This window comes from Lutra lutra, chromosome 14 (genome assembly GCF_902655055.1).
Source record: "Lutra lutra chromosome 14, mLutLut1.2, whole genome shotgun sequence".
Classification (NCBI taxonomy): domain Eukaryota; kingdom Metazoa; phylum Chordata; class Mammalia; order Carnivora; family Mustelidae; genus Lutra; species Lutra lutra.
Window position 1 is genome coordinate 37,527,402 of NC_062291.1, and position 22,892 is coordinate 37,550,293.

Genomic DNA, 22,892 nt, shown 5'->3' on the forward strand with positions numbered 1-22,892 from the left:
TAAAAATTTCATTGGCCAGGAGGCCATTGTGGTGGGCTTGTTGTCATTGCAACGTCTGGCTTGGTTACAGTTACTAGTATTGTCAGTCCTGTTGACCTATATACCTTTTTGATAACTCACATTCCATTTAAGAAATGTGATTTGGCACTGAAAGACAAAATTATTGTGCACCTGGAAAGGGCACACACTTGATAGCATAAAGCAAGTATTTATCGGAGTAACAACCTTGATTTATGAATATGTTTCTTGCAAAGCCACAAGCAGACTATAAGAAAGGAAGAGAGTTCCTGAGTCATTTTAAGGTAGGAAACATTGGGTCATTTTTAGTTGACAGTGGTTTTTCTCTCTTGCTAATACATAAAATCACCTTGGATTTATTGAAATACAGTGGGTCATCTGACTGGCCCCTGAAGGTATTTGAATTAGGGATCCTCAGTGGTTCTCACACTTTGTCATGCATAGAAGTGATGGGGGGAATTAACTGTAGATATCCAGACCCTGCCTACAGAGAGCATGATTTTGTGAGTTGGGGTGGATCTTGGCATCTGAACTTCTAAAGATTTATTTATTTGAAGGATAGAGGGAGAGAGTGTGGTGGAGGGGCAGAGGGAGAGAGAGAATCCTCAAGCAGACTCCCTGCTGAACACAGAGCCCAACGTGGGGCTCAATCCCATGACCCTAACATCATGACCTGAGCCAAAATAAAGAGTTGGATGCTGAAAAGACTGAGCCACCCAGGCGCTCCTCAACTTTTAATAAATATCTTGGGAGATTCTGATACATGTGGTCCATAAGTCACCCTTCTAGACACACTGATAGGGTCACCCCCTTCATTCCACTCCAGAGGAATCTAAGGTTGAGAGAGGGAAAGGAAGGGGTCTGTTCCTATATGGTGATTGGGTGAGCTGGGACTGAAGTGATATTCCCCAAGCTACCTGTAAATAAATATTTTCATGGGTCTGTTTTATAAACATTCCTGGGGCTCTTCTTGGCCCTTTCTTCTGGAAAGGAGATAGGATCAGGGTTTGGGCCTGCATCCAGGATAGGTAGGTTTTCCTCTTTTCCTACTTAGCCATCACTGTGGGAGGGGCAAGGAGGGGTCTTAGTGGTCCTGTAGCTTAATTCATTACCAAGGAGACAAGAGTAAGACACTTAGGACCATAGGTGAGCAGACCAAGTCTGTGGATCAGTGATGGAAGGAGCGTGCAGAGTAGAAGGCCTTGGGAGTGGACTTCACCCATAGTCAGCCAGGTTCAGGATGGGCTGAAAAGTCTCCTCTGTGAAGGTAGGGTGTAAGCTCCACCTGGAACCGTGGGTGTCATGTACAACAGCAGAGAGCAGGTGGAGGCATTTCAAGTGAAGATAAAATGACCAGACAGGTTACTCGGTCTTCTCGCAGGTCTTGTCAGGTTCTTAGAAGGTGATAGGAATAAAATCTGGAGGGCTGGCATGAAAACCAGGTCAAGATGGATCAAAAAGTTAGTGTTGTCAAAAGCTTCAGGCTCATTCTTACCTATAGACAACCCCTGGTGATCCCAAGTCATTAATCCACCCGGAGGCCTATCCTGACCTGAGTTCCCTTGCTTTGAAGTGTGCTGTCCTCTGCAGCATGAGGAAATAATTTGCTGCCTGCTTCAATGAACCATCAGGAGAGCCAGCAGACCTAATGACATGTGAGAATATTAACCTCCTACCACGAAGAGCTGTGAATCTTGAGCGGCAGTCTATAATTCACCCTGGGCTCCTGAGCCAGACCTCTCCAGCTTTCTCTCTCATTCACTTTCTCACTTACACCCAGAGAGAGAAGGAGAGACCTGCTCATAAAACTTTATATTCTCCAATAGTGTGAGCTTCACTGAGCTGCTTAGTAATGAGTGACTTTCCTTTTGCAGTCATGGAAAAATGTATACCCTCAGAGGTGGGGTGGGGGGGTATTTTTAATGTTGCATTTTGCATAGGATTCTTTCTCGTAACATTGGGAAATGTATGTTATTATGGAAAGTGACCATTAAAATGCTTGGATAACCAAACTTCTTTGTAATTCTATACTTTGTCTTAAAAATCAAAGGAAAAATGGAGGTTAGGACTCTAATCTTAGGACATTGTGGATATGAGATGGGAGCTTAGAGATCTTTTATGGTCACTTGAAGGTAGAAGGTACATTTAAACCTCACTGTGTTTTAACTGTGTTTTTGCCCTTGTTTCATGAGATCATACATCCCTTGAGGACAGGATAATATCTCAACTGTATTTGCACCTTGAGGCCTAACAGTGTGTCTGATCCATACAATATTGCAAACAATGTCAGTGAAAAGATGTCTGCTCCATCTCCAAGTTTTGCATATGAAAACAAACAAACAAACAAGGTCCACAAGGGAATTTAATTTGGGGCATAGCTAGAGTTTTCCTAGAGCTAACGTGAGCCTCTTTTCTCCTATTCGCTCCTGGCTAGATTGACTGCCACTCTAGGCATGAGAAAGACATTGTGGGGTTTTCATTAAGCAATGTGTCGTTGTGATGGAAACTATCTAGTAAACTCAGTGAAGCCAAGGGGACCGAAATCAGAGTATAAATATGGAGATGGGAAATGAGCTACCTGGGGGATAGGAGGTGTCTAAGACATTCGTGCGTAGCCCCCCGGAGGAGAGCATCTAACAAAGTAGGGGTTCTTGAGCCAGGAGAGTGTTCCTCACTTTGCTAGAAAATCTGAGCCCGTCAGGCTCCGCACAAGTGGGAGCAGACTGGTTTCATTCACCCAAAGCTTGAATAAGGGGTCCTCAGTAAACCCTCATTGAAGACAAGTAAATGAATGAATGAATAATCCATTCTGTACTTATTAAAGTACTTTTCTGTTTAGCCAGGCTATTTAATTTCCATATCTTAAGTATCTCATCACAGTATTGGGCACATAAAGGCTTTTTGATGATTTATATAAATAATAAAAAACCAAACTTTCTTCCTCTATTGACTCGGCTAGCACAAAGAGTGGAAAAAACCAGTGGTTAGTGTCCACTCTGGATATATATATAACTCTCTGTCCTTCTGTCTCTCCAAATTGTTCTCCTGTTCCTTCTGCCATTTTCTTCTTTTTAAAATTAATTTTACTAAAACCAGTCAAATTGAAACTGCTTCTGTCCAGGGCATCTAAAGGTCCATTCATTATGGCTTCTTATCTTGGCAGACGATCGTCGTGGAAAGGCAGCTTGGCCATTATGCACATACAAAGCCCATCACTTCCCTACCAATGGCCAATTCATCAAACATTTATCTTTTGCCCTCTGAACACTGTGTCGCTTAGCCTGTCACTCCCTAGTCTTGGATGTTAAGAAAGTTAAAAAAAAAAAATGCAGGGGGCAGAGGGAGAGTATTTTCCTCCCCCAACTTTTCCCTCCCAGAATATTTTGTTAATCCGATTTCCTACTCGAGACTTGAAACTCTCCCCCTCCCCCTGCTACCCTCCAACCTCCATCTTTTTGGCCACATGAAGATTGATGATGGCTTGCTACATTTATGCTCAACTTTTTACCGAGTGATGGCATGACTAAGGCAAGGATAAAACTTTAGCTTGATTTGGGAGTTTTTCTCCTGCAAACCACTTTAGAGCAGAGCATGTTAGTACATGAGCGGACATCTAAGATAATTCAGTCCAACCTCCCCGGTTTGCAAAGAGTCAAGTGAGGCCCAGAGCAGGGCAAGAATTTTGACTGCAGGAAAGTAGTGACTAGGGCAAGAGTCAGGGTCCCTGGTCATTCTTCAGACAGAAATTCTCACATGTTGGCATTTCCTTATGTTGTCTGATGGTTCTGAATACATGTTTGTCTTTTGGAGCTTTACCTAGGCGCTTCTTTATCTGAGGTTAACTAATTACCTCTTTTGAAAATAAAGTACACACTTCTTTTGTTGTTCAAAAACAATCTTTTAAAATATCAAAAAATCCTTATCTTACTAGGCTTGCTTTTAGATACCTTATCTCATGTCTTCCCTATTCCAATAACTGCTAAGTGCATAGGTCAGGGATTTTTCTCCTACAATAGATGAGAAAATTATAGCTGGAACTTGAAAACAGAGACCATGAGTCCAAATTTAGTGGTCTTACTTCGTGTTTCTATTTACCACATTTGTGTTTTGCTTCAGTGAGTTGACAAGGTAGTCTCCATTCAAACACCACATTCTCTGTGAAAACACCACCATGGCATTCTACCCCCAGGAGCAGCAGTCAAGTAACCAAAGAGGCAGAATGGGGGATGGAAGAAACTTGGTTTAGTCTGAGGAAAATCTCTTGTTCAAAGAACCTTGGTTTAGTCTGAGGAAAATCTCTTGTTCAAAGAACCTTGGTTTAGTCTGAGGAAAATCTCTTGTTCATCCTGTTCCACATCTGCAAGCATTTGATCCTTTTTGTCCCTAAAACTGTTACTTCTGTTAGGTGTTGGTCCTTGGGGCCCAGAATGTGCCATTATAAGAAATGGAGTGTAAACCTAACAAAGTTGTTCTTTGAAAGGTTTTGCGAAGCACAGAGCTAGGGCTGTTTTGAAAGAAGGGAAATGGCTCCAATAGTGAGCCAGTTTTGGAGGTTACCATATCACCGAGGGCCTTCTTTCTTTCAGGAGATGTAAAGCTATCTTGTAGTCTGGGACAGAAAACATGTTTTCACCTTTTTCAGCCAACTGGGACCTCACAGAATCAGTAGTTGGCATTTTTTCACTGGTGTTCCTGGCCTGATTCCATTCCAGGGGGCCCTACCCATGGGGAGCTGGTCTTTGGGCAAGTATTTGATTAGGGCCCCTCTGGGTCCCTAGGGCCTTGAGGCACAGCCATGTAAATGTCTCCCTTTCTGGTTGGTTTGCAATGAGTAGACACCATCTGTTGAATTAAAAATTCCCTTTATGGAGGGTGGTGAAAGGCTTGTGTGGAAGAGACACTGTTATCTTTCAAGCAAACAGTTCATGAGGTTGAGAAGCTGTGTTCTTGGCCCAACATATGTTTGCCCAATGGCTGTGGGCGCCTCCCCCACCAGGCGCTGAATTCCGCCCCATGGCGACATGCACACATACCGCGGCTGCAGCACACCATGTCCACTCCCTTACATCTCTCTAGTAAAGAAAACCTCCATTTATAGAACCCGCCAAACAAACTCACTCTTTAGACTCTTAAAAACAAACAAGATCCCGAGGCCACAGGCTCCATGCGTGCATGTGTGGTTTTGTAAAATCTCAAGCCGTGAATCAAAATAATTTTAGAGACATAATCAAAGCCCAGACCAAACCCTATCACCAGGGAGGGAGAAACGCAGGAAAGATTCACTGAGAGGTGTGGAGGACAGCCAGATGGGCAGAGCATTGACGACCAGATATGGAGGCATCCAGCCCATTCCTACGGAGGGTGCCTGGTTCTTAGCTCCCTCTGTAGGGACTCAGTTGCTGAAATAACTTTGGGACAAACAGGGGAGGGGGCGCCGAAAACGGTGACCACAGCAGCCCTTGTTTCTTTCCTTTCCACTTCTAGAGCCCATGTTACCCACGCTGCTTAGTAACGTGCTGTCCTCTCTGATTGCTCCTCACTTCAAGTCCAACTTTTTTCTCTGTTCCCCTAGTTGATGAAGCTACTGGGAGTAGGCACCGTGATTTGTGCATCTTTTGTAGCCCTGGATGTAGGTGCTCCCTGAGAACCTGCCATACCGGAAGTGTATATAGCACACATGCTTTCTTGTGCTAGGTTAGCTTTTTGGAGGGGTGACTGCTTGAATGCCAGGATTAGTTATCTCTTCTTAGGTTCCTTGGCCACCAAATTTGGCATAAAGTGTAAGAAGATGCTGACAGAATTAGAATTCAGTTGGATTGAGACTTTGCTCAAGCCCACTTCCTCTTCAAAACCTTCCCTAACCCTCCCCCTCCTTAGAGTGTTGTTGATCATCCCAGTCTAACCCATGACCATGTGTGATCTGGTAACTCCTTCCCTGCCTACCTCTATTGCTTAAAGTCGGAGAGCATGCCACAGCCCTCTTCGCAGACCCAGAGACTAGCCAAGTACTGGGCACAGAATCGGTACTCAATACCTTTTTGCGAATGAATGAATGAAGTGAAATCAATGAGTGAACTGTAGAGGCATATGCCAAGGGGTGGACTGTTAGCTGGTGAATTTCAACCCAGTTCTGCCTAAAGCATCCTTCATCTTATGAAGTGCGCCTTAAAAAAAAAAAAAAAGGAATTAGTTCTTTAGGGAATTATTCTAGGAGAGTCAGGAGGGAGGGTAGATAAAGGACAAAAGAATTTGAAGACCATCTCCTTCGATCAATATGATTGAGGACGTACAAGTTATGGATCACAAAGCTATACACAGTGTTTGGATAAAGGACGTGGCGATGGCGAATTTCTCTTTCTAGATCTCTACTACAAATTATTTACAGGTGTGTTAGCATGGTTCAGTTGGGGGAGAACTGCCCTATATGTCTAAAGGTTCTGAACATGGCTTGGTTACTGAATATGGTTTTAGGTAAGCCACTTCACCTCTCAAATCATTAGTCACCTTCTGTGGAGGATAGAACACCCTAAATTTTCCCTGGAATTCCAAGTCTATGAGTCTAAGAAGGAGACCATGACAAGTCATATTTTAGAATGCAGCTCTGACATTTAGTTGAGAGGCTAGTGTGTTGACATGGGCCTTTTAATTATGGAGGTATCCCCATAGTTAAGGAAGCATTAAAGAGGCTTTACACAATCCCAGTGAGAGGGATCAGGAAAAGGCACAGAGTTTAATGTGATAGAGAACGACAGAGCTAGAACTCTCTGCTGCCCTCTTTCCATTGAAGCTATCTGGCAGGGAAGAAGCAGCTCTTGGCAGCCTTTGTAAATGTTAGTTACCAAGATAGGAGCTCCAGTTGGAGAGGCACAGAATCTGGGTAGAATATGAGAGTCACCAAATCTCATCTTTTTTTTTTTTTAATTTTTTAAAAAAAGGTTTTATTTATTTATTTGACAGACAGAGATCACAAGTAGGCATAGAGACAAGCAGAGAGAGAGGAAGGGAAGCAGGCTCCTGGCCAAGCAGAGAGCCCAATGCGGGGCTCGATCCCAGGACCCTGGGATCATGAACTGAGCCGAAGGCAGAGGCTTTAACCCACTGAGCCACCCAGGCTCCCCCAAATCTCAACTTCTATGCAGAAATCTCTTCTAAACATTCTCCATGACTCTAGCCTCTGATCAAGTTCATATACTCAGAAGGTAGCTCAATCCTTTGGTGAACAGCTCTGTTTTTGTAAGTTTTTAAAAATTAATTCAAGACCTCTCCTTCCAACTTACATTATTTTCTCCAAATGGTTTTTGATTCTGCCTTCTGGAGTGCCAGAGACTTAGTACTTTGAAACAACGATGTCTCTTCTGCTTTTGGTTAAATAATTTTGACTGTCTCCATCGCTGTTTCTTAACACCCTTCACCTGGTTAGTCCCCTTCTGTGGTATTTCTGAGTACTGATGCCCCTTTGAGTCTGGCACTCAGAACTGAAACAAAGCTCCAGGTGGAGTTACTTAAGGGTCAGTAGAGTAGGATCAGATTTGCTTCTGTGGAGGCAACCCCACTTTTCTGATTCATATAAACCTTCTTTCTACACACTGCTTTTTATCCAAGGCTTCCCTATCTCATGTTTGGGGGAATTATTTGAAGTAAAGTTGCTGGAGTTTCTTTCTGATTATAAAATACTTATGATAGAAAATCTAGTAACTAGTGAAAACATTAAAAGAGAAGAAAAATACCCTGTAAATAACCATTACTCAGGAGTTAGTGGTGTATATCTGGGATCACTTAATCAGTATGCAGATATATAAATACATGTATGGACTGAGGTGTACATGTATATGTATATAATTGTCATAAAGTCCCTATATACAAGATTATGTATTAACAGTAGTTTATAAACTAGAAACATCAGACTACTTTAGTGATTCTTAACTGTCACCATTGGAAAACATGGTACAAATTAAAATTTGTGCAGGGAATGGAGGGGAGACATACATGACTTAATTTTCATACATGAATGCATGAGATTGTATGTGCATGTGTTATAAGTATTTTAAACTTAGGTATTTAAACAGATAGCATGATAATTTTACTGGATCAGTAGATATATGTCTAAAATATCATTATTAATTATGGCATGGTATTTCATTATACAGATATATCGAGCTACCTGTAATCATTTATCATTGGGCATTTAAGCATATTTACATTGTTATTATAAATAATGCTATAATGAACATACTTAAACCAGGAACACTTCTTTGATATTTATTGAATAAATTATTGGACTCACTGGACAAAAGATGATCATTTTTAAGACTTTTCTTCTTTCTTTTTTTTTTCATTTTTAAGACTTTTAGTATAAATTGCCATTCAGAAAGAGTATAACAGTTTCTCCCTTCCATTAGAGTTGTGTTAGTCTGTTACTTCAACAAGACTATGTTAACATTTAAGGAAACAATGTATTTGCTAGTTAAATGAAAATATCGTGTTTAATTGGAATGCTTTAGATTCCCAATGAAGATGAAATTTTATCCCAGCTTTCCATTATTGACCATATATATTCCTTGTGAATTTTCTTTCCATGTCTTTTGTTTTTTCTCTGAGGACTTTCAGCTTTCCCTTAATGCTTTTCAAAAGCTCTTTGAATATTAAGGATGTTAAACCTTAGATTGTTTGATTGCAAAGGTTTTCCCCAATTTACATCTGTCTTTTAATTTTTTTTTCAAATAGTTATTTTGGGCTAGTTGGGATTTAAATATATATACAGGTCTTTACATTAGATAATGGGAAGTTTCATCTTGTTGGACTGAAATAATGGGTGGATTTCGAGAGGGTCATTTTGGATCCTACTATATCTTCTTGAATAGCTTTCTTGGATCTTGAACTCCATAAATGTGATGAACATGTCCTTAATCAAGTTATTGGCAAAAACAGCACCCAAGTCCCCAGAACCTTTCCCTGGGGCAAGCTGGGCCTTTAATTGGTATCCTTCAGGAATATTTTTGAACCAGTTATGGCTTGACCTAAAGTTGTCCTTTTCTAGCTCACTTTTTGCTCTCATGTCACAAGGATATCATTGGAATTATTTCAAAGCCTTTTTGAAATCTGTATGCAATATATATCTTTATTCCTAGTCAACTGTCCACATTGATAAATGGTCTCACAGAACTTAGTCTTAATGTATAGAAACTGCCTGTTTGATGCTCAATGCTGTATCAAATTTGTATGTATATATCGCCTGTTTGGTTTTACAAATGATTTGAACTAGCTTATTAGAATTAATAAAACAAAAAAATTTAAAAAACATCATATAGATAAATAAAATATAAACATTGTAAGAAAAATAATAAGCCCCAACTGTGAAGTTAGAAAGCAGATATAGAAACTATGGGGTGTTACCTTTTTACATCTGAGTCACAGTTTATCTCTGAGCTTTCTGAGGGTAAAAGTAAAAAGGGTAACATGACCAGAAACATGATTTACATTGTCCTAAGGCAACCAAATACCAGTTCCGGACTAGAATATAGTAAGTCTATGAGTTTATGAATCCAAAGTGTGAAGAATCTTCTTTCCCTTTTCAGATAACTGCCAAGGCAGTACCCAGTTCTGGGCTTCTAACACCTTAGGCATTCTCTATAACTCTTTAGGGATCATATGTAACAGTTTCCTTAGTATTACTTAGGTACAGTGTGTGACAGCTTCAGACTTGGCCCAGCTTAGAGTTAACAAACACCTAGTCAACTACCCTAGATTTTTGGCTGGTCTTGGATTCAGGTCTATTTCATCAGTATTGAATGGTATTCTGTGCAGCCCAGGGATCATCTATCCTGACGGGGATCTTAACAGGGCTTTGGGGTGACTGACAAATCCCATATGGTATACAGTGTATGGTGTCAGTATACGTTGTCTTACATAGCCATGAGCCTGTTCCATATTCATTTGTTTTAGACACTTTCATCCCCTGTTAATATACTTGCCATATAGACTAGCTGGTTTATATTATTAGTTGGACATCTATCCCTGGCTAAGTGACCTCAGTGACAGAAGAATATGTAGAGAGTATATATATATCTATATATATCCAACTGTACATATAGTACTAAGTCTAGTACTGTACTATATGTTATATATAATATGCTATCTCTAGTAATAGATTATAGATATATATAACCATTTACATGGGATATAAAGAGGATTTTATGACAGAAAGAATATCTCCTATGTAGTTGGATTAATGGTATTTTCTAAAATGCTGACTAAGAGCCATTTTCTGGGATGTGAGCAGTCATATCACAGTTGTCCCATCCTTTTTTCTTCCTTCATCCCCTGCATATAGCTCTGTGTTGCCTGTCCTGTCCTTGTAGCTTTGGTCATGGCCTTGGTTGTCAGTCAGTTTGTGGACATTTCCCGAGGACCTGTTATGTGCCCAGCTCTGTGTTTGGCATTATGGGGCTCGTAAGAGAGGTACAGGTTGCTGTTCTGCTCTCAAGGGTGATATTTAAATTATTTAATAGCTACACTGATCAGGCAGAAAGATCCTGGCTGGAACAGGGGTCCTTAGGGGCTCCATATTGTGGGGGGCATTAACCACTTAGTTGCTAGGTTGCAGAAAGGTCTAGGGACTCCAAGGAGTAGCCAGGGTAACAGGAGGAATGTTCAGGATACTCAGAGCTGCAATTATTTCCAAGTGGTAAAAAAAGTATTTAAATAGGGGTACCTGGGTGGCTCAGTCGGTTGAGCATCTACCTTCGGCTCAGGTCATAATTCTGAGGTTTCGGGATCCAGCCCGGCATTGTGCTCCCTGCTCAGCTGAGAGCCTGCTTCTCCCCCTCTCTCCGCTGCTCCCCATGCTTGTGTTCTCTCTCTCTGTGTCAAATTAATAAAATCTTCATTAAAAAAGTATTTAAATAGTTTAATAACCAGTTCTGGTGTCTGGGTACATACTCACTGGGTGTTACTTCTGCCTGTTCATAGACACTGGGCCCAGGGTAAGCAGAGGGAGGCATTCTGGCCTCTGAAGGAATGGGATGGTAGGGATTGCCCTCCCAGCTTCTGGCCAGCTGCCCCGAGGCCTGCTCTTTGTCCTGCCCTTGGGATCCCACTGACAGCTTTCCTCCGAGCAGCACACAGGGCGTAGGCTCTGGCTGAGCCGTAGTCACTCAACAAAGGGGTATTGAGCCCTCCCTGTGCATTGGACGACTTTCTGCGTATTATGGAGGTTCCAGTGAGATCCCTTTTCATTAGGGGCTGGGTAGATGGCAATCATCCCGGAAAGACGCATTACCGAGCAGGCACTGGTCCACAGGACTAGCCAGTGTGGTTGGTGAACAGCAGACAGACAGGGTAGGTCCTCTCGAATCTCCATAGCTCCCCATTTTATCAGTTAAAAATATGGATATGGATATCTGGATAGATATAGTAGAGGGCAGAGGTAAAGATCTTAGTTCAGAACTTATTTTCTTCGTTGGTTTGAGAACATCCCCCTGACCTTTGGTTCTGGGTTTGAGGCGAGCTCTGGTTCCACGGAGAGAGACATTTCTTCTTCGGGTCTGTGGTTAGTTGTGTCGGCATTTCTTGTGTCCTGGCAGGCCGCGGCATCATCTTGGATTAGGCCGAGAGCTGAGAAAAGAGGGATCTAATTTTTACCACAGCTTATACCGCAGGAATAAGATTGGCAGTTCTTGAATGGAGGGTTCTGGAGGTGTCCTCTGGTGACTTTTCTGGCTGGGTTTTTGCTGAGTAAGGGGCAGGAAGGGGTTGCTATGGTTTCGTAGCTCATCTGTCCCAAAGCCACCAGCTCTGCTTGGGTCCTGGCCCTTCTCCTTCCCCATTCTGATGAGTGGCTAACTTTCGGGCATAGAGTGAAGGCTGCTAAGTGTGAGCAGAAGAGTTTGGGGTTCAAGCAGCCTCCCCTTTGTGAGGCCTGATGCCCTGCCCAGAACCCCTCCTCAGCAGCTCACAACCACTGGCCCAGCTTGGAAAGGGCCAAGGCAGCCCGGTTAGTGCCGCTGTTTTTTTAAGCTAATGAGGGCAGAGTGTGAGCCACAGGCAATGATGCTGGGATATTAACTGTGACAGGAAGCTTGATCATAATTATCTTAACGAGGATAGGGTTAATTACAGTGGAAACTTAAAAGTTCTCTCTGTTTGAATCCGCTAGAGCTGAATGCGTTGTGATGTTTTGTCATTTTGATATGACTTTGGAAAAGGCACTGGGACTTTCCCAGCAGCCGCAGCGGCTCCTCGGGGAGCCCAGCCGGAGAGCTCTGTGAGTGAGGTAACCTAGATGGTACCTGTGGGTGAGATCATGGGCAGCTCTCTTTCTGGGGAAGCAGGAGGCAGGCAGCCTGCGATGGGCTTCCAGGGTGCTGATTAGGTTTCTGGAGCAAACTACCTGCCACAGGGCAGACCTCACACCCTGGTCTCCTGCCTGCCCTTGGCATCTCTTCACTGGTCTGGGAAGACCTCACTCCAGCTCCCTGGGCTGAGCCAGTGGGTGAAGACTTGTCCTCCCACTCTAGCCTCTGACCACCGCAGACGTGTCTGCCTCGCCTTCCCAGCCCAGCCCTCAAACATCTGCAGACTGTAAACCAGGCGGAGGACGAGTACTCTGGAGTGGCAGTCCCCCCCCACCCCACTCCCCACCAGAGCTCTTGGGTCTGAAGTGCATTTTGCTGTCCACACACAAGGTGATAGCCAAGAAATTGCAGTCCTGTCATCTTTTCCTTATAGCTGTCCCATTAGACAGCAAAGATCTGTGTGGGTCCTTAAAGCCTTGTCTGCCTTGTCATTTTGTTTAACAGCAAACACCTCTTTGCACAGGTGTCTTGTATATAGGGCTGTGAATGCAAAGACTGATGCAAAAAATTTCTTTACTCCTTCCACGAAAAGAGCAACAACCATAACAACAAAAGTCACATTTTCAAAGAACAAAAAAATAAAGCCTCCCCCAAGTGTGTGTTTGTTGGCCTCCACATGCCAGCCAAGCCCCAGAAATCCTGCCCTCTCCAGTTTTACCCTTCACTACCCTGTCTCCTGTCCCCAGTCCCTCAGCTCTGAATTTAGCTGATTAAATCACCAAGTGCACACTATACCGATGACATGAAGACAGGGATTTATTAATTAGCAACCCCCCACATAGCATGATTCCCTTTTAACTGAGCAGCTAATAACATTATGGCAAAAGGAATCTTACAACCAGACAGGTGACAGGGGATTTGAGCCTGAACTTGCCCCGCTCTTCTGTGAGGTCTCCCTCAGAGTGGAGCTCTGCCCCAGCGGCTGCCCCTGAGAAAGGCAGCCCCGAGGGCAATCCCTCTGGTGTTCTCCCTCTTTGTGTTTGTCCCTCTTCGTGCTGCGTCATTTTGTGTTTTGCCTCCCCCCAGCTCTCTTGGAAGGGAGCTTTCTTTGGCTTGCCAGTTGCCAACCATTTGCTGATTCTCATGATAAGAGTATTATATTTGCATAACATAACTCCGGAACAATGTGTATTTGGATGCTGCCTTTGACCAGAGCCCAACTGATGTTTGTGGACAAAGGACTTATTAGCCATCCATAAGGCGCCCTGAAGGGAGGTGGCCTTAACTCCCCTTGTGGTAAACAGGGCCTCCTTGTCCTGAAAAGCACTTTTGAATCATCACTCACTAACCCCAATGGGGGAAGGGACTTCAGGAAAGGTCCAAAGTTTCCCTGCAGAAGCCAGACTGGCCGCGCACCTCAGCCTATTTGCTCCTCTGTTCCACACCCCCCCACCCCCTGCATCCAGAACACACCTCCTCCCAACCCCCATCACGCCCGCTAAGGTCACAGCTACCAGAAAAATCAAAGAATGGAAGGAGGAAGGCGAGGAAAGGAACCATCATCTGCTATTGACATGTTAGTCTTCTTTGGCTTGTGTTCCTTAAGATCCCGAGAGCTGGCAGCAGCCCAGAGCCGGAGAGCTCAGCTGGGCTGTTGATAAGCCCACGTTCTTACTTGGAGTAAATGGTAGAGCTGAGGTAAAGTCCCAGAGTCCCAAGTTCCATGTGTGTGAGTTGTGTTTTGCCTCCCTGAGATGTGAGGAAGAAAAGAAAGGAGGAAGAAATGAAACACAAGGACTCCATTGACCCTTATCCCTAAATGTTAAGTGGTGTCGCCTTCCCACCATGGAGCAGGTAGTGCTGGTCTGAGGAGTTAGGGCTGGTCAGGGTGCTGGGCCTCAGAAGGGGGGCTGTCCTCTGGGGTTGAGTCAGGCAGGAATGGGACATGCTGAGGGAGCTCTGGGCCCGGTGGGGTCCGGGGATTCCATGACTCCCAATCCCCGTTCCACCTCCCAGGCACTGACTCCCTGTTGTGGAGTCCGCTTGGCCCAGGTCCCTCAAGGGAGATGCAACTGTCCCGAGAAAGCCTTGGTGCTAAAGTTCACACTCCCATCAGACGTGCAGACGCTGCACACACAAGCAGCAGGGTCTGTAATGAAAGTGCTATCGGTAAATGAATAAATAGTGTGGACAACATCTGCCTGATTCGTCACATTTTATAGCATAGCCGGGAGATCCCATGCGAGTCGGCCCTCTGGTCGACGTCGTAGCTCAGCTGTCAGCCTGTGCAAGCTCAGCACGGCTCTGGGCTCTGGCAGGTGAGGGAGCTGGGAGTATGTGTGTCTGTGCGAGTCCCTCCACCGGGCGGCTTTCTTTAATTAACGTTTGGGAGCTGCTGGCCTGGGCAGCACATGCGTACAACTGCCCCTCCCAGCCCCCACCCCACCTCCACCCCGCCCCCCACCCCAACACTCCTTAGCCCATAATGTTAAGAGTTAACTTTGAGCTAAGTGTAAAAACAAGGCTATTTTTCCCTTTCTGATACTTTTTTTTTCCCCTGAGCCGGGTACTTAATTCTTTGAGATGCTTGATTATTTACTGCCTTGACATCTACATTGCCGCATTCCACGCTTCTTTCAAAAATAAAGTGAGAAATCCACTTTCCATAAATTAAAACCGTAACTTCAAGCCAAGAGCATTGAAACAGAAATTCCCGCAACTCTTTCCTGAAACCACCGCCCGCACCCCTCCCAACAAAAACAAAAACAAAAAGAAAAATCATGAAAGAAAAAGAAACAGCCCTCTCCTGCTGGAGCGATCATGTGCTTCGGCAGATGCCTCTGCCTTTCCGGACAGCCACAGGGACACTGGGCAGAAGCAAATGAAGTGATTAGTAAAGAAAAAAAGCAGAGGGGGAAAAAAAAGTCAAAGGCGGCGAAGGGAGAGAAAGGAAGCCTTCCTCGCCTTTTCCTGGACTGTGCAGAGGAGAACCGCGAAGAAATGATACTTGAAGTTATATTTATTATTGTAAGAGGGGTATGATATTTCTGGGCAGGAATGATGGATGACAACTTAAATTTGTGTCCAGGGAATGAAGGTGAACTGTGACAGAGTTATTTATCTTGGGAATGGAGGTTAGGGTCAGCCGAGGCTGGGTGCCTGAAGGCACAAGACATTGACAAATTTATCCTGCAGGCCGTATCTGAAGCCCTTTGTTTTGGATCCTGGCTACTCACTAAGTGACCCTCATCCTTCATGTTGGCAATGCGTGAAGGATGCGGTGAGTGCCAGCGGCCCCTTTCTCCCCCGCCGCCCCCACCCCGGCTCCCGCTACTAATTCTTGTCATTCACTTTGCTGACAGGCACCAAGCCCAAACTATTCCCAGTCCTGAAAGGGAAGGTTAAAATATTTATTTCGGCTCATAATGGCCTCCCTGATTTAGTGCAGGATCATTTTTCCTGTTGCCTTTGTCATTGCAGGTCACTGGAAGGACTGAGCGCGTTCGGGAGCCTGGAGGAACTCATCTTGGACAACAATCTGCTCGGGAACGACCTCGTGTTGCCAGGGTTACCCAGGCTCCATACCTTAACCCTCAACAAGAACCAGATATCCTTGGCTCTGTCCGCTGCCTCCACTCCCCGCCTTGCCCCGCAGTGGTCCCTGCAGGCACCCCCCCCCCTTTACCCTTCCCCCGCCCCATACAAATACCTGCAAAATGTCAAATGAGTTTTATGTGTCAGCTAAATTAAAGTATGTGAAATGCAGTCCATGGGCAGACAAAGCGTTCTGTCTTCTGGCACTCGGGACACTTCAGAGTAATTTATTATAGGTCATTCATAAATGAAATGCACCATTATATCTTCCTGTTGCTCCATTTTAGTGTAGAGATCTAAGTTATGGCTGTGAAGAAATCTTTTTAATAGATAAAAATAGAGAAAGAAAATAATGTCACCGCTGCCCAGAAGGCAGAGCCGGGTTCTGTTTGCTTGGGCCTCTGTGGGAGGGCGACCTCTGGTGGGAAGTCAGGGGTGGTGCCTCTAAGAGAACTTGGCCTTCACGGAGGTTTCTGGAAGGCTCTGGTGCAGGCTGGGGGAAGAGTTCTGGCAAAGGAGAGGGGGAAGGGGCAAAGATGTGAGATATGTGTGAAGTCCAGGCGTAGCCCTGCCCTCCATGGTGTTTACTCTACTGGGATGATGAGAGAAGTCAAACGGAGCCGTTTTATTGCGTGCCTTCTCCTGAAGTCGGTGAGGACCTAGCCAGCCTGGGATGAGGCTCAGGGGGATGAAAGGTTGTGGGTTCTACAGAGAGGCTGAAAATGGAATCAGAAGCCTTCTGCGGCGTTAGGCAGCTAGCTCCTCTGTACAGTGTGGGTCTCCCTGCTGCCACAGTGTGAGCCGAGAGGCAGGGAGTGTTGTCTGTTTTGTTAACTCCTGTATCCTTCACACCTAGAATAATGGAACTGAGGTTCGGTGAATGTTTGTGGGATGAATAAATGAAAGAATGATTATCATCAGCTGTTCTTTATTGAGCTGTTCTTTATTGATCCTGTGGGTCAGACATGGTGCTGGGTAATATTAAGCAAATTATTTTTTGTTCTTACCAAACCCTGGCAGAAGATGTCCATTTGTCTGAATGAGGTTAAGAGGTGAACTGTAAACCCAAAGCCGGACATTGAACAGAATGCTAGGTCCTGGATTTAGTCTCAACTGTGGCCAAGTCCAAAATTCTTTCTATTCTGTTCTGTTGCTTCAGAGTTGAAGTCCACTCTCCTTGCTTTATTAGTGGAACATTTCAGATCTAGAGTAGCTTAATCACTTGCTCCTATTCACATGGTAAGTTAGAAGTAGAAAATGGATCAGGGCATTTTTCCCTAGAGTGTGAAAAAAAAAGACCAAACACCCAGATATATATGTTACATTTACCATGTATGTGTATGTCTGCTTTAAGAATGTTAGGCCAGACCATTTATTACCCTCTGGTTATATTTCAAGTCATATGACAGTATTTTCCTTATTAGGTAAAATATACTACCATGGCCATTATACATTGGCACTTTACTAGAAGTTGAAGGAAAGGGCCTACAGGTTAGTATTAGTCTTTACCATAATGTAATTTTTTAAAAAAGATTTTATTATTTGATAGATCACAAGTAGGGAGAGAGGCGGGCAGAAAGAGAGAGGGGGAAGCAGGCTCCCCGCTGAGCAGAGAGCCCGATGCGGGGCTTGTTCCGGGGACCCTGGAATCATGACCTGAGCTGAAGACAGAGGCTTAACCCACGGAGCCACCCAGGTGCCCCTACCATAATGCAATATTGATGGATTTTTTTTTTTCCTCTCCTATTCTTTGGTCAACCAAGTTTCCTAGTCATTGTTCGAAAACCATTACAGTGTGTCTTATGGCTCCCTTGAGTATCTTAGGTGATCAGTTGGATGATATTATCAAATCAAAGAACAAAAGGATTATTAGTATAGAATTTGGGGCCCAGTGCTGATATCCTGTGTCCCACACGGATGTGAAGTACTAGCCTTTGGACTTGGGTTCATGAATCAGCTTAATCACGTTCAGCTATATGGCTTTGGACAGGTCTGCCTCTATTTGTCTGGAAGTCTCTATTTGTCATTTTGTATGTATGTGTGACATCATGGCTTTCACTTGCCTATTAAGAGAACTGGCAAAAAAGAAAAAAAGGAATGTATGAAAGACTTATTTGAATGTTGGAATCAAAGTGCTATGATAATGTGAGCAACACAGGTTTCTGGGTAAAAGAGCAGCTGCCTCTGCCCTGGGATGTTGTCATGTTCGCAATACAAGAAACAGTGTCAGGAGAAAGATTTCCTGAAAAGCCCACACACCAGCCCGTAAGGACTTTGTCTGGTAAATGCTGTACAATTGCTAATCCCAAAATCAATTCCTCTTCTCCCTCAGCACACTTCCTGGCCAGTTCTCTGTTGCATTAATTGGTGCATACTAAGAAACGTAAGTTCATTTCAGCACAAGTCTGAGAAAAATAATTAAAAGAAGAGCATACCAACTGTGAAAGGACGTCAGTTCACATAATCCCAGTTTGCAGAGGAATTCCTGGGTGATTTTTTTTTTAATCAACCTCTGATTTGTATAATGAAAAGTATTTTCGGGGTACCTAAGTGCCCAAAATGTGTAGTTTATAGTATTGCTTTCCTCTGTGACTGTTGTCATTTGAGGAGACATGGAATAAATATAGATGTAAATATTGATGATTAACAGAGTACCTGATGAGTCTCATGAGGTTAGACTAATAAGTAAGATTCCTGCTTCATGTGAATTTGCTAAGCATTATTGTCTCCCATTTTAGAGGGCTCATTCTCATAACTGGCACTGAATATGCTGAAAATGCACAGGAATTCATTCTGGATTTTTTTTTTAAAGTTTCCACATGAAGGAGAGATCATATGACATTTGTTTTGATCTGGCTGACGTCACTTAGCATAATGCCCTCAAAATTCATCCATGTTGTGACAAATGACAAGGTTTTATTCTTTTTTATGGCTAAATTATATATATATTATGTAAGATGTTGAGCATCTTTTCATGTGTCTATTGGCTACCTGTATGTCTTCTTTGGTCTATTCAGATCTTTTGCCCATTTTTAAATCAGATTGTTTTTTGCTATGGAGTTATGTGAGTTTTCCATTTATTTTGTTTTCTATTATTATCATTTTGAGAGAGAGAGAGAGCAATAGCAGGGGTGAGGGCAGAGGGAGAGGGTAAGAGAATCCTCAAGCAGACTCCCCACTGGGCATGGAGCCCAGGCTGGGCTTCATCTCACAACCCTGAGATCATGACCTGAGCCAAAATCAAAAGTCAACTGACTTAACTGACTGAGTCACCTAGATGCCCCAGTTCTTCATATATTTTAGAAATTACTTATCAATTATATGATTTGTAGTCATTTCTTTCCATATACTAGGTTGTCTTTTCATTTTTCAAATGGTTTCCTTTGCTGTGTAGGAAGTTTCTCATTTTTTTCCCTTCAAGGTTTTTTTTTTGTTTTGTTGTGTTGTGTTTTTTTGTTTGTTTGTTTGTTTGTGTTTTTTTTTATTCCAGCTAGTTAACATAGAGTGCAATATTAGTTTCAAGTGTAGAATTTAGTGATTCATCACTTACAACACCCAGTGCTCATCATAAGTGCACTCCTTAATCCCCATCACCTGTTTCATCCGTCCCCCTGCCCACCTCCCCTCCAGTAACCATCTGTTTGTTCTGTATAATTAAGAGTCTGTTTCTTGTTTTCTCTCTCTCTTTTTCCCCCCTCCATGTTCGTTTGTTTTGTTTCTTAAATTCCGCATATGAGTGAAATCATATGGTGTTTGTCTTTCTCTGACTGACTTATTTCACTTAGCATTATAGTCTCTAGCTCCATCCATGTTGTTGCAAATGGCAAGATTTCATTCTTTTTGATGGCAGAGTAATATTCCATTGGATATGTTTCTTATTTTTAAAGGAATGAATTGGGCCAGAGGATGGTTGAATTCTCAGTGTTGCTATCACTAGAGATTAGCAAGCATCTTGGCTCTACAGAGCTGAAGGATTTTCTTTGTCTTTGGTTGAGTCCCTTTCCCTTTCCAATCCTCAGCTTCTCCAATCTGTAGTGGTAATGCTGAGGGAGAAATGATAGTGGCAGGGGAGGAGCTGAAGCAGAAGGCAATGGTGTAGCTATAAAGCTGGCTAGGTATATTGCTGTGCTGATGGAGAGTACTTTGTTACCCACTGATAAAAAAAAAAAAAAGATACTAATTGGCTCTTTCAGGATGTAGCATGATTTCTCTCTCCTCTGGTCTTCCTGCATGATCATGAAGATTGGTTTAATTTCCCCACGTACTTGACCCAGAAGTCAGAGAATGCAAGCCAAGTAAAAGCAGGAGTAACGCCATATGGCATTCTCTTAACCTAATATTTCTGACTGTACCTTTCCAGCCAACTGAGTCTCCTATTGTCTTGTGAAAGTACTGTGGAATCTTCTAACAGTTACTATGTTCCAAACTGCTATTGCTACTCCATGAAATGCTTTGGACTTGGGCTCTATCAGCCTGGATGAATAATAACCTACCTCAAAAGTTAGTGGCTTAAAACAACAACTGTGTTCTTTGTTTATAATTCTGCGTGTCAGCTGTTTGGGCAGGGCTCAGCTAGATGGTTCTTCTGTGGATCTTGCTTTGTGTTCTTAGGCAGCTACAGTTATCTAGAGGCCTGGGTGGGATTGGGTGGTCTGAGATGGCCTCACTCATATGTCTGGAAGTTGGTCCTGGTTGTTGGCTGAACAACATGCCTCCAGTAGGCTAGCACAGGATTCTCTACATGGGGCAGGGGTTCCCAGAGCAAAGTCTGAATGTACAAGTACTTTTCAAGCCCTATTTGCATCTAGGGTGTTGCTGCCCTATAGCCAAAGCAAGTCACATACCAAATGTAGAGCCAGTGTGATAGGGGACTATACAGGTGTGTATACAAAGAGGCATGCCTCATTCCTATAACAATCCTACACACGGACCTTGATGTCTTATCTCTTTAAGAATTTATCTCACATTTGTAATAGAGAGACCTAGAATCAAGTAACTGTTGACCTTCTGCAAAGGTAAGTACTAGTTCTTTCTTAGAAATTGAGTCTTATATTAAATATATGAGAAAGCTGACTATTAAATGGGGTTCTACCTGAAGTTCTTTTGTAAAGTTTGGTTTGGTTTTAACTTTTGGTGTTTTTGATTTTTGGTTTTGGTTTTTGCATATGTAGATTTTTCCATTTTGGTTTTACTTTTAGTTAGGCATGACTGTCCAGTGCTCCATTACTGGACCCTGTGAATGTGGATTACGGGCTGTTTTATCCTTCGGAAAGAGGTTGTGTCCTGTAGTGGTTAATAGCAGGCTCTGAAGCCAGGCTTCCTGGGCTTGTATTCTGGCTTTCCACTGGCTGTGTGTCCTTGGGCTACTTACCTACCGTCTCGATGCTTTGCTTTTCTCTGCAAAACTGGGACAATAATGGTATCCACCCCACTAGTTGTTGTGAGGGTTTTTCTAAATTTCTACCAAATGGTGATTATTATTACTATTATTATCCTAGAGAATTATGTAAGCTTACTTGATTTTACTTGGGCCACATTATAACCACAACCAGAGTATAGATTTTGAATGCGTCTTTGATTTTTATAATCTAAAGTCACCTGCCTGTTATTCTGTGAATTGAGAACCACTGGTGAATACTCTGATTTTTTATGAAAAAACTGGGGGAGTATGAACTTTTTGAAGTCACATAGATGGTCAGTGGGAGGGCTCACTCTAGAACTCAGACATGTTAATTCCTAACTCCAGACCCTGAAACCAAAGAGAGGGAAAATCACTGCTTAAGAAGAGGAACTAAGATGCCTGAGGAGAGTCATCTGCCTGTGCTTGCCCTTGTCTTGCCCCTTCCGCTCCAGCCCTGCTCCCAGCTGCTGATGGAGCCCGTATAAGGGATTTCAGAGCCCAGACCCACCATCTGGAAAATTTCTTCTCAGCCTACCAGTGCCTCACTTTCAGGCTGCGTACCTCCTACTTGACCTCCCATTCTTGTTCTGCTGGCTCTTTGTTCTACTTCTGTTCCGCTGTCAGTGCTGGTGTTACTTCTTCATCTCTGGGTTCATAGCTTGTCTTACTCTTCTTCCTTTGGTTCATTTAGACTGGCCTGGTAGTCACTGGCCACAGTGGCCACACTGGCCACACGGAGTTGATCTTATCTCCCCCAATGCTCCTATTCTCTCTCTCTCTCCTACACAGATGCCCGTGTGCATACACACACTATGCTTAGCTCTTCTCTAGTAGGGTTGGGTACTTGGTAATGCTCTCAGTCATATCATGTCTGAATACTGAACCCCAAATAACAGAACACCTGAGATGTCAGGAAAATATAGATACTTTGCACAATCAAATGATTTTCCCCATTCTTCCTTTTGGGGTGGGTGGGGGAAGGGTGAGAAGCTGACTTCATTTTACATCACACTCAATTCCTTCATTTTCTGTCTCCCTATTTGCTTCAGCATACATATGAAGAGACAGTATGGATTGTAGTACCAACCGGAAGAATGGGTAGTGTGACGTGTCATACAGCTGGACTGTGGTGAGGAGACCAGTGAGCCGAGCCCAAGGCCAAACTAGATTTCCCACAGCAATTTACTGTCTTACTCAGGGAATTCTCTGTGCTTTGTCTGAGGCCTCAGTTTCTTTATAAAATGGGCGATAGATACTTAAGAGTATTGTTGACAGATTTAAATGGCATAATGTGTACATGGGACACAAGTTTGTTAAAACCCAAAGTCTTTACACCTTCTTGGCACCTTTTACCGATATTTAACGTCTCAGTGCTCTAAATGAATAAGCCCAAATTGGAAATAACAGGTACAGAACACAGCTGGATGGTCTCCCACAAAAGCATATAGGACTCTTCAGGTTTCAGTATTTTAAATTCCTTTTTAAAGTATTAGGAAATCATGAGTCACTTGTCTCCTAGAAATGCAATGTCTTTAGAACCTAGGTTTGAATCTAGACTCTTCAATTCACTGACTGTGTGACTTTTG

At 43.4% G+C, this 22,892-nt stretch overlaps 1 protein-coding gene across 5 annotated transcripts in view; it reads left to right on the forward strand.

Moving 5' to 3' along the window:
* Positions 1-22,892, forward strand: part of LRMDA (leucine rich melanocyte differentiation associated) — a 1,078,273-nt gene that overhangs the window by 562,734 nt on the left and 492,647 nt on the right. For 4 of the 5 annotated variants that reach the window (XM_047702510.1, XM_047702506.1, XM_047702507.1 and 1 more), the window contains one exon: positions 15,792-15,918. In XM_047702510.1, the coding sequence (XP_047558466.1) occupies positions 15,792-15,918 (127 nt within the window). Of the gene's footprint in view, positions 1-15,570; positions 15,592-15,791; positions 15,919-22,892 lie in introns of those variants that run through there. The other variant, XM_047702509.1, reaches the window with a different exon arrangement.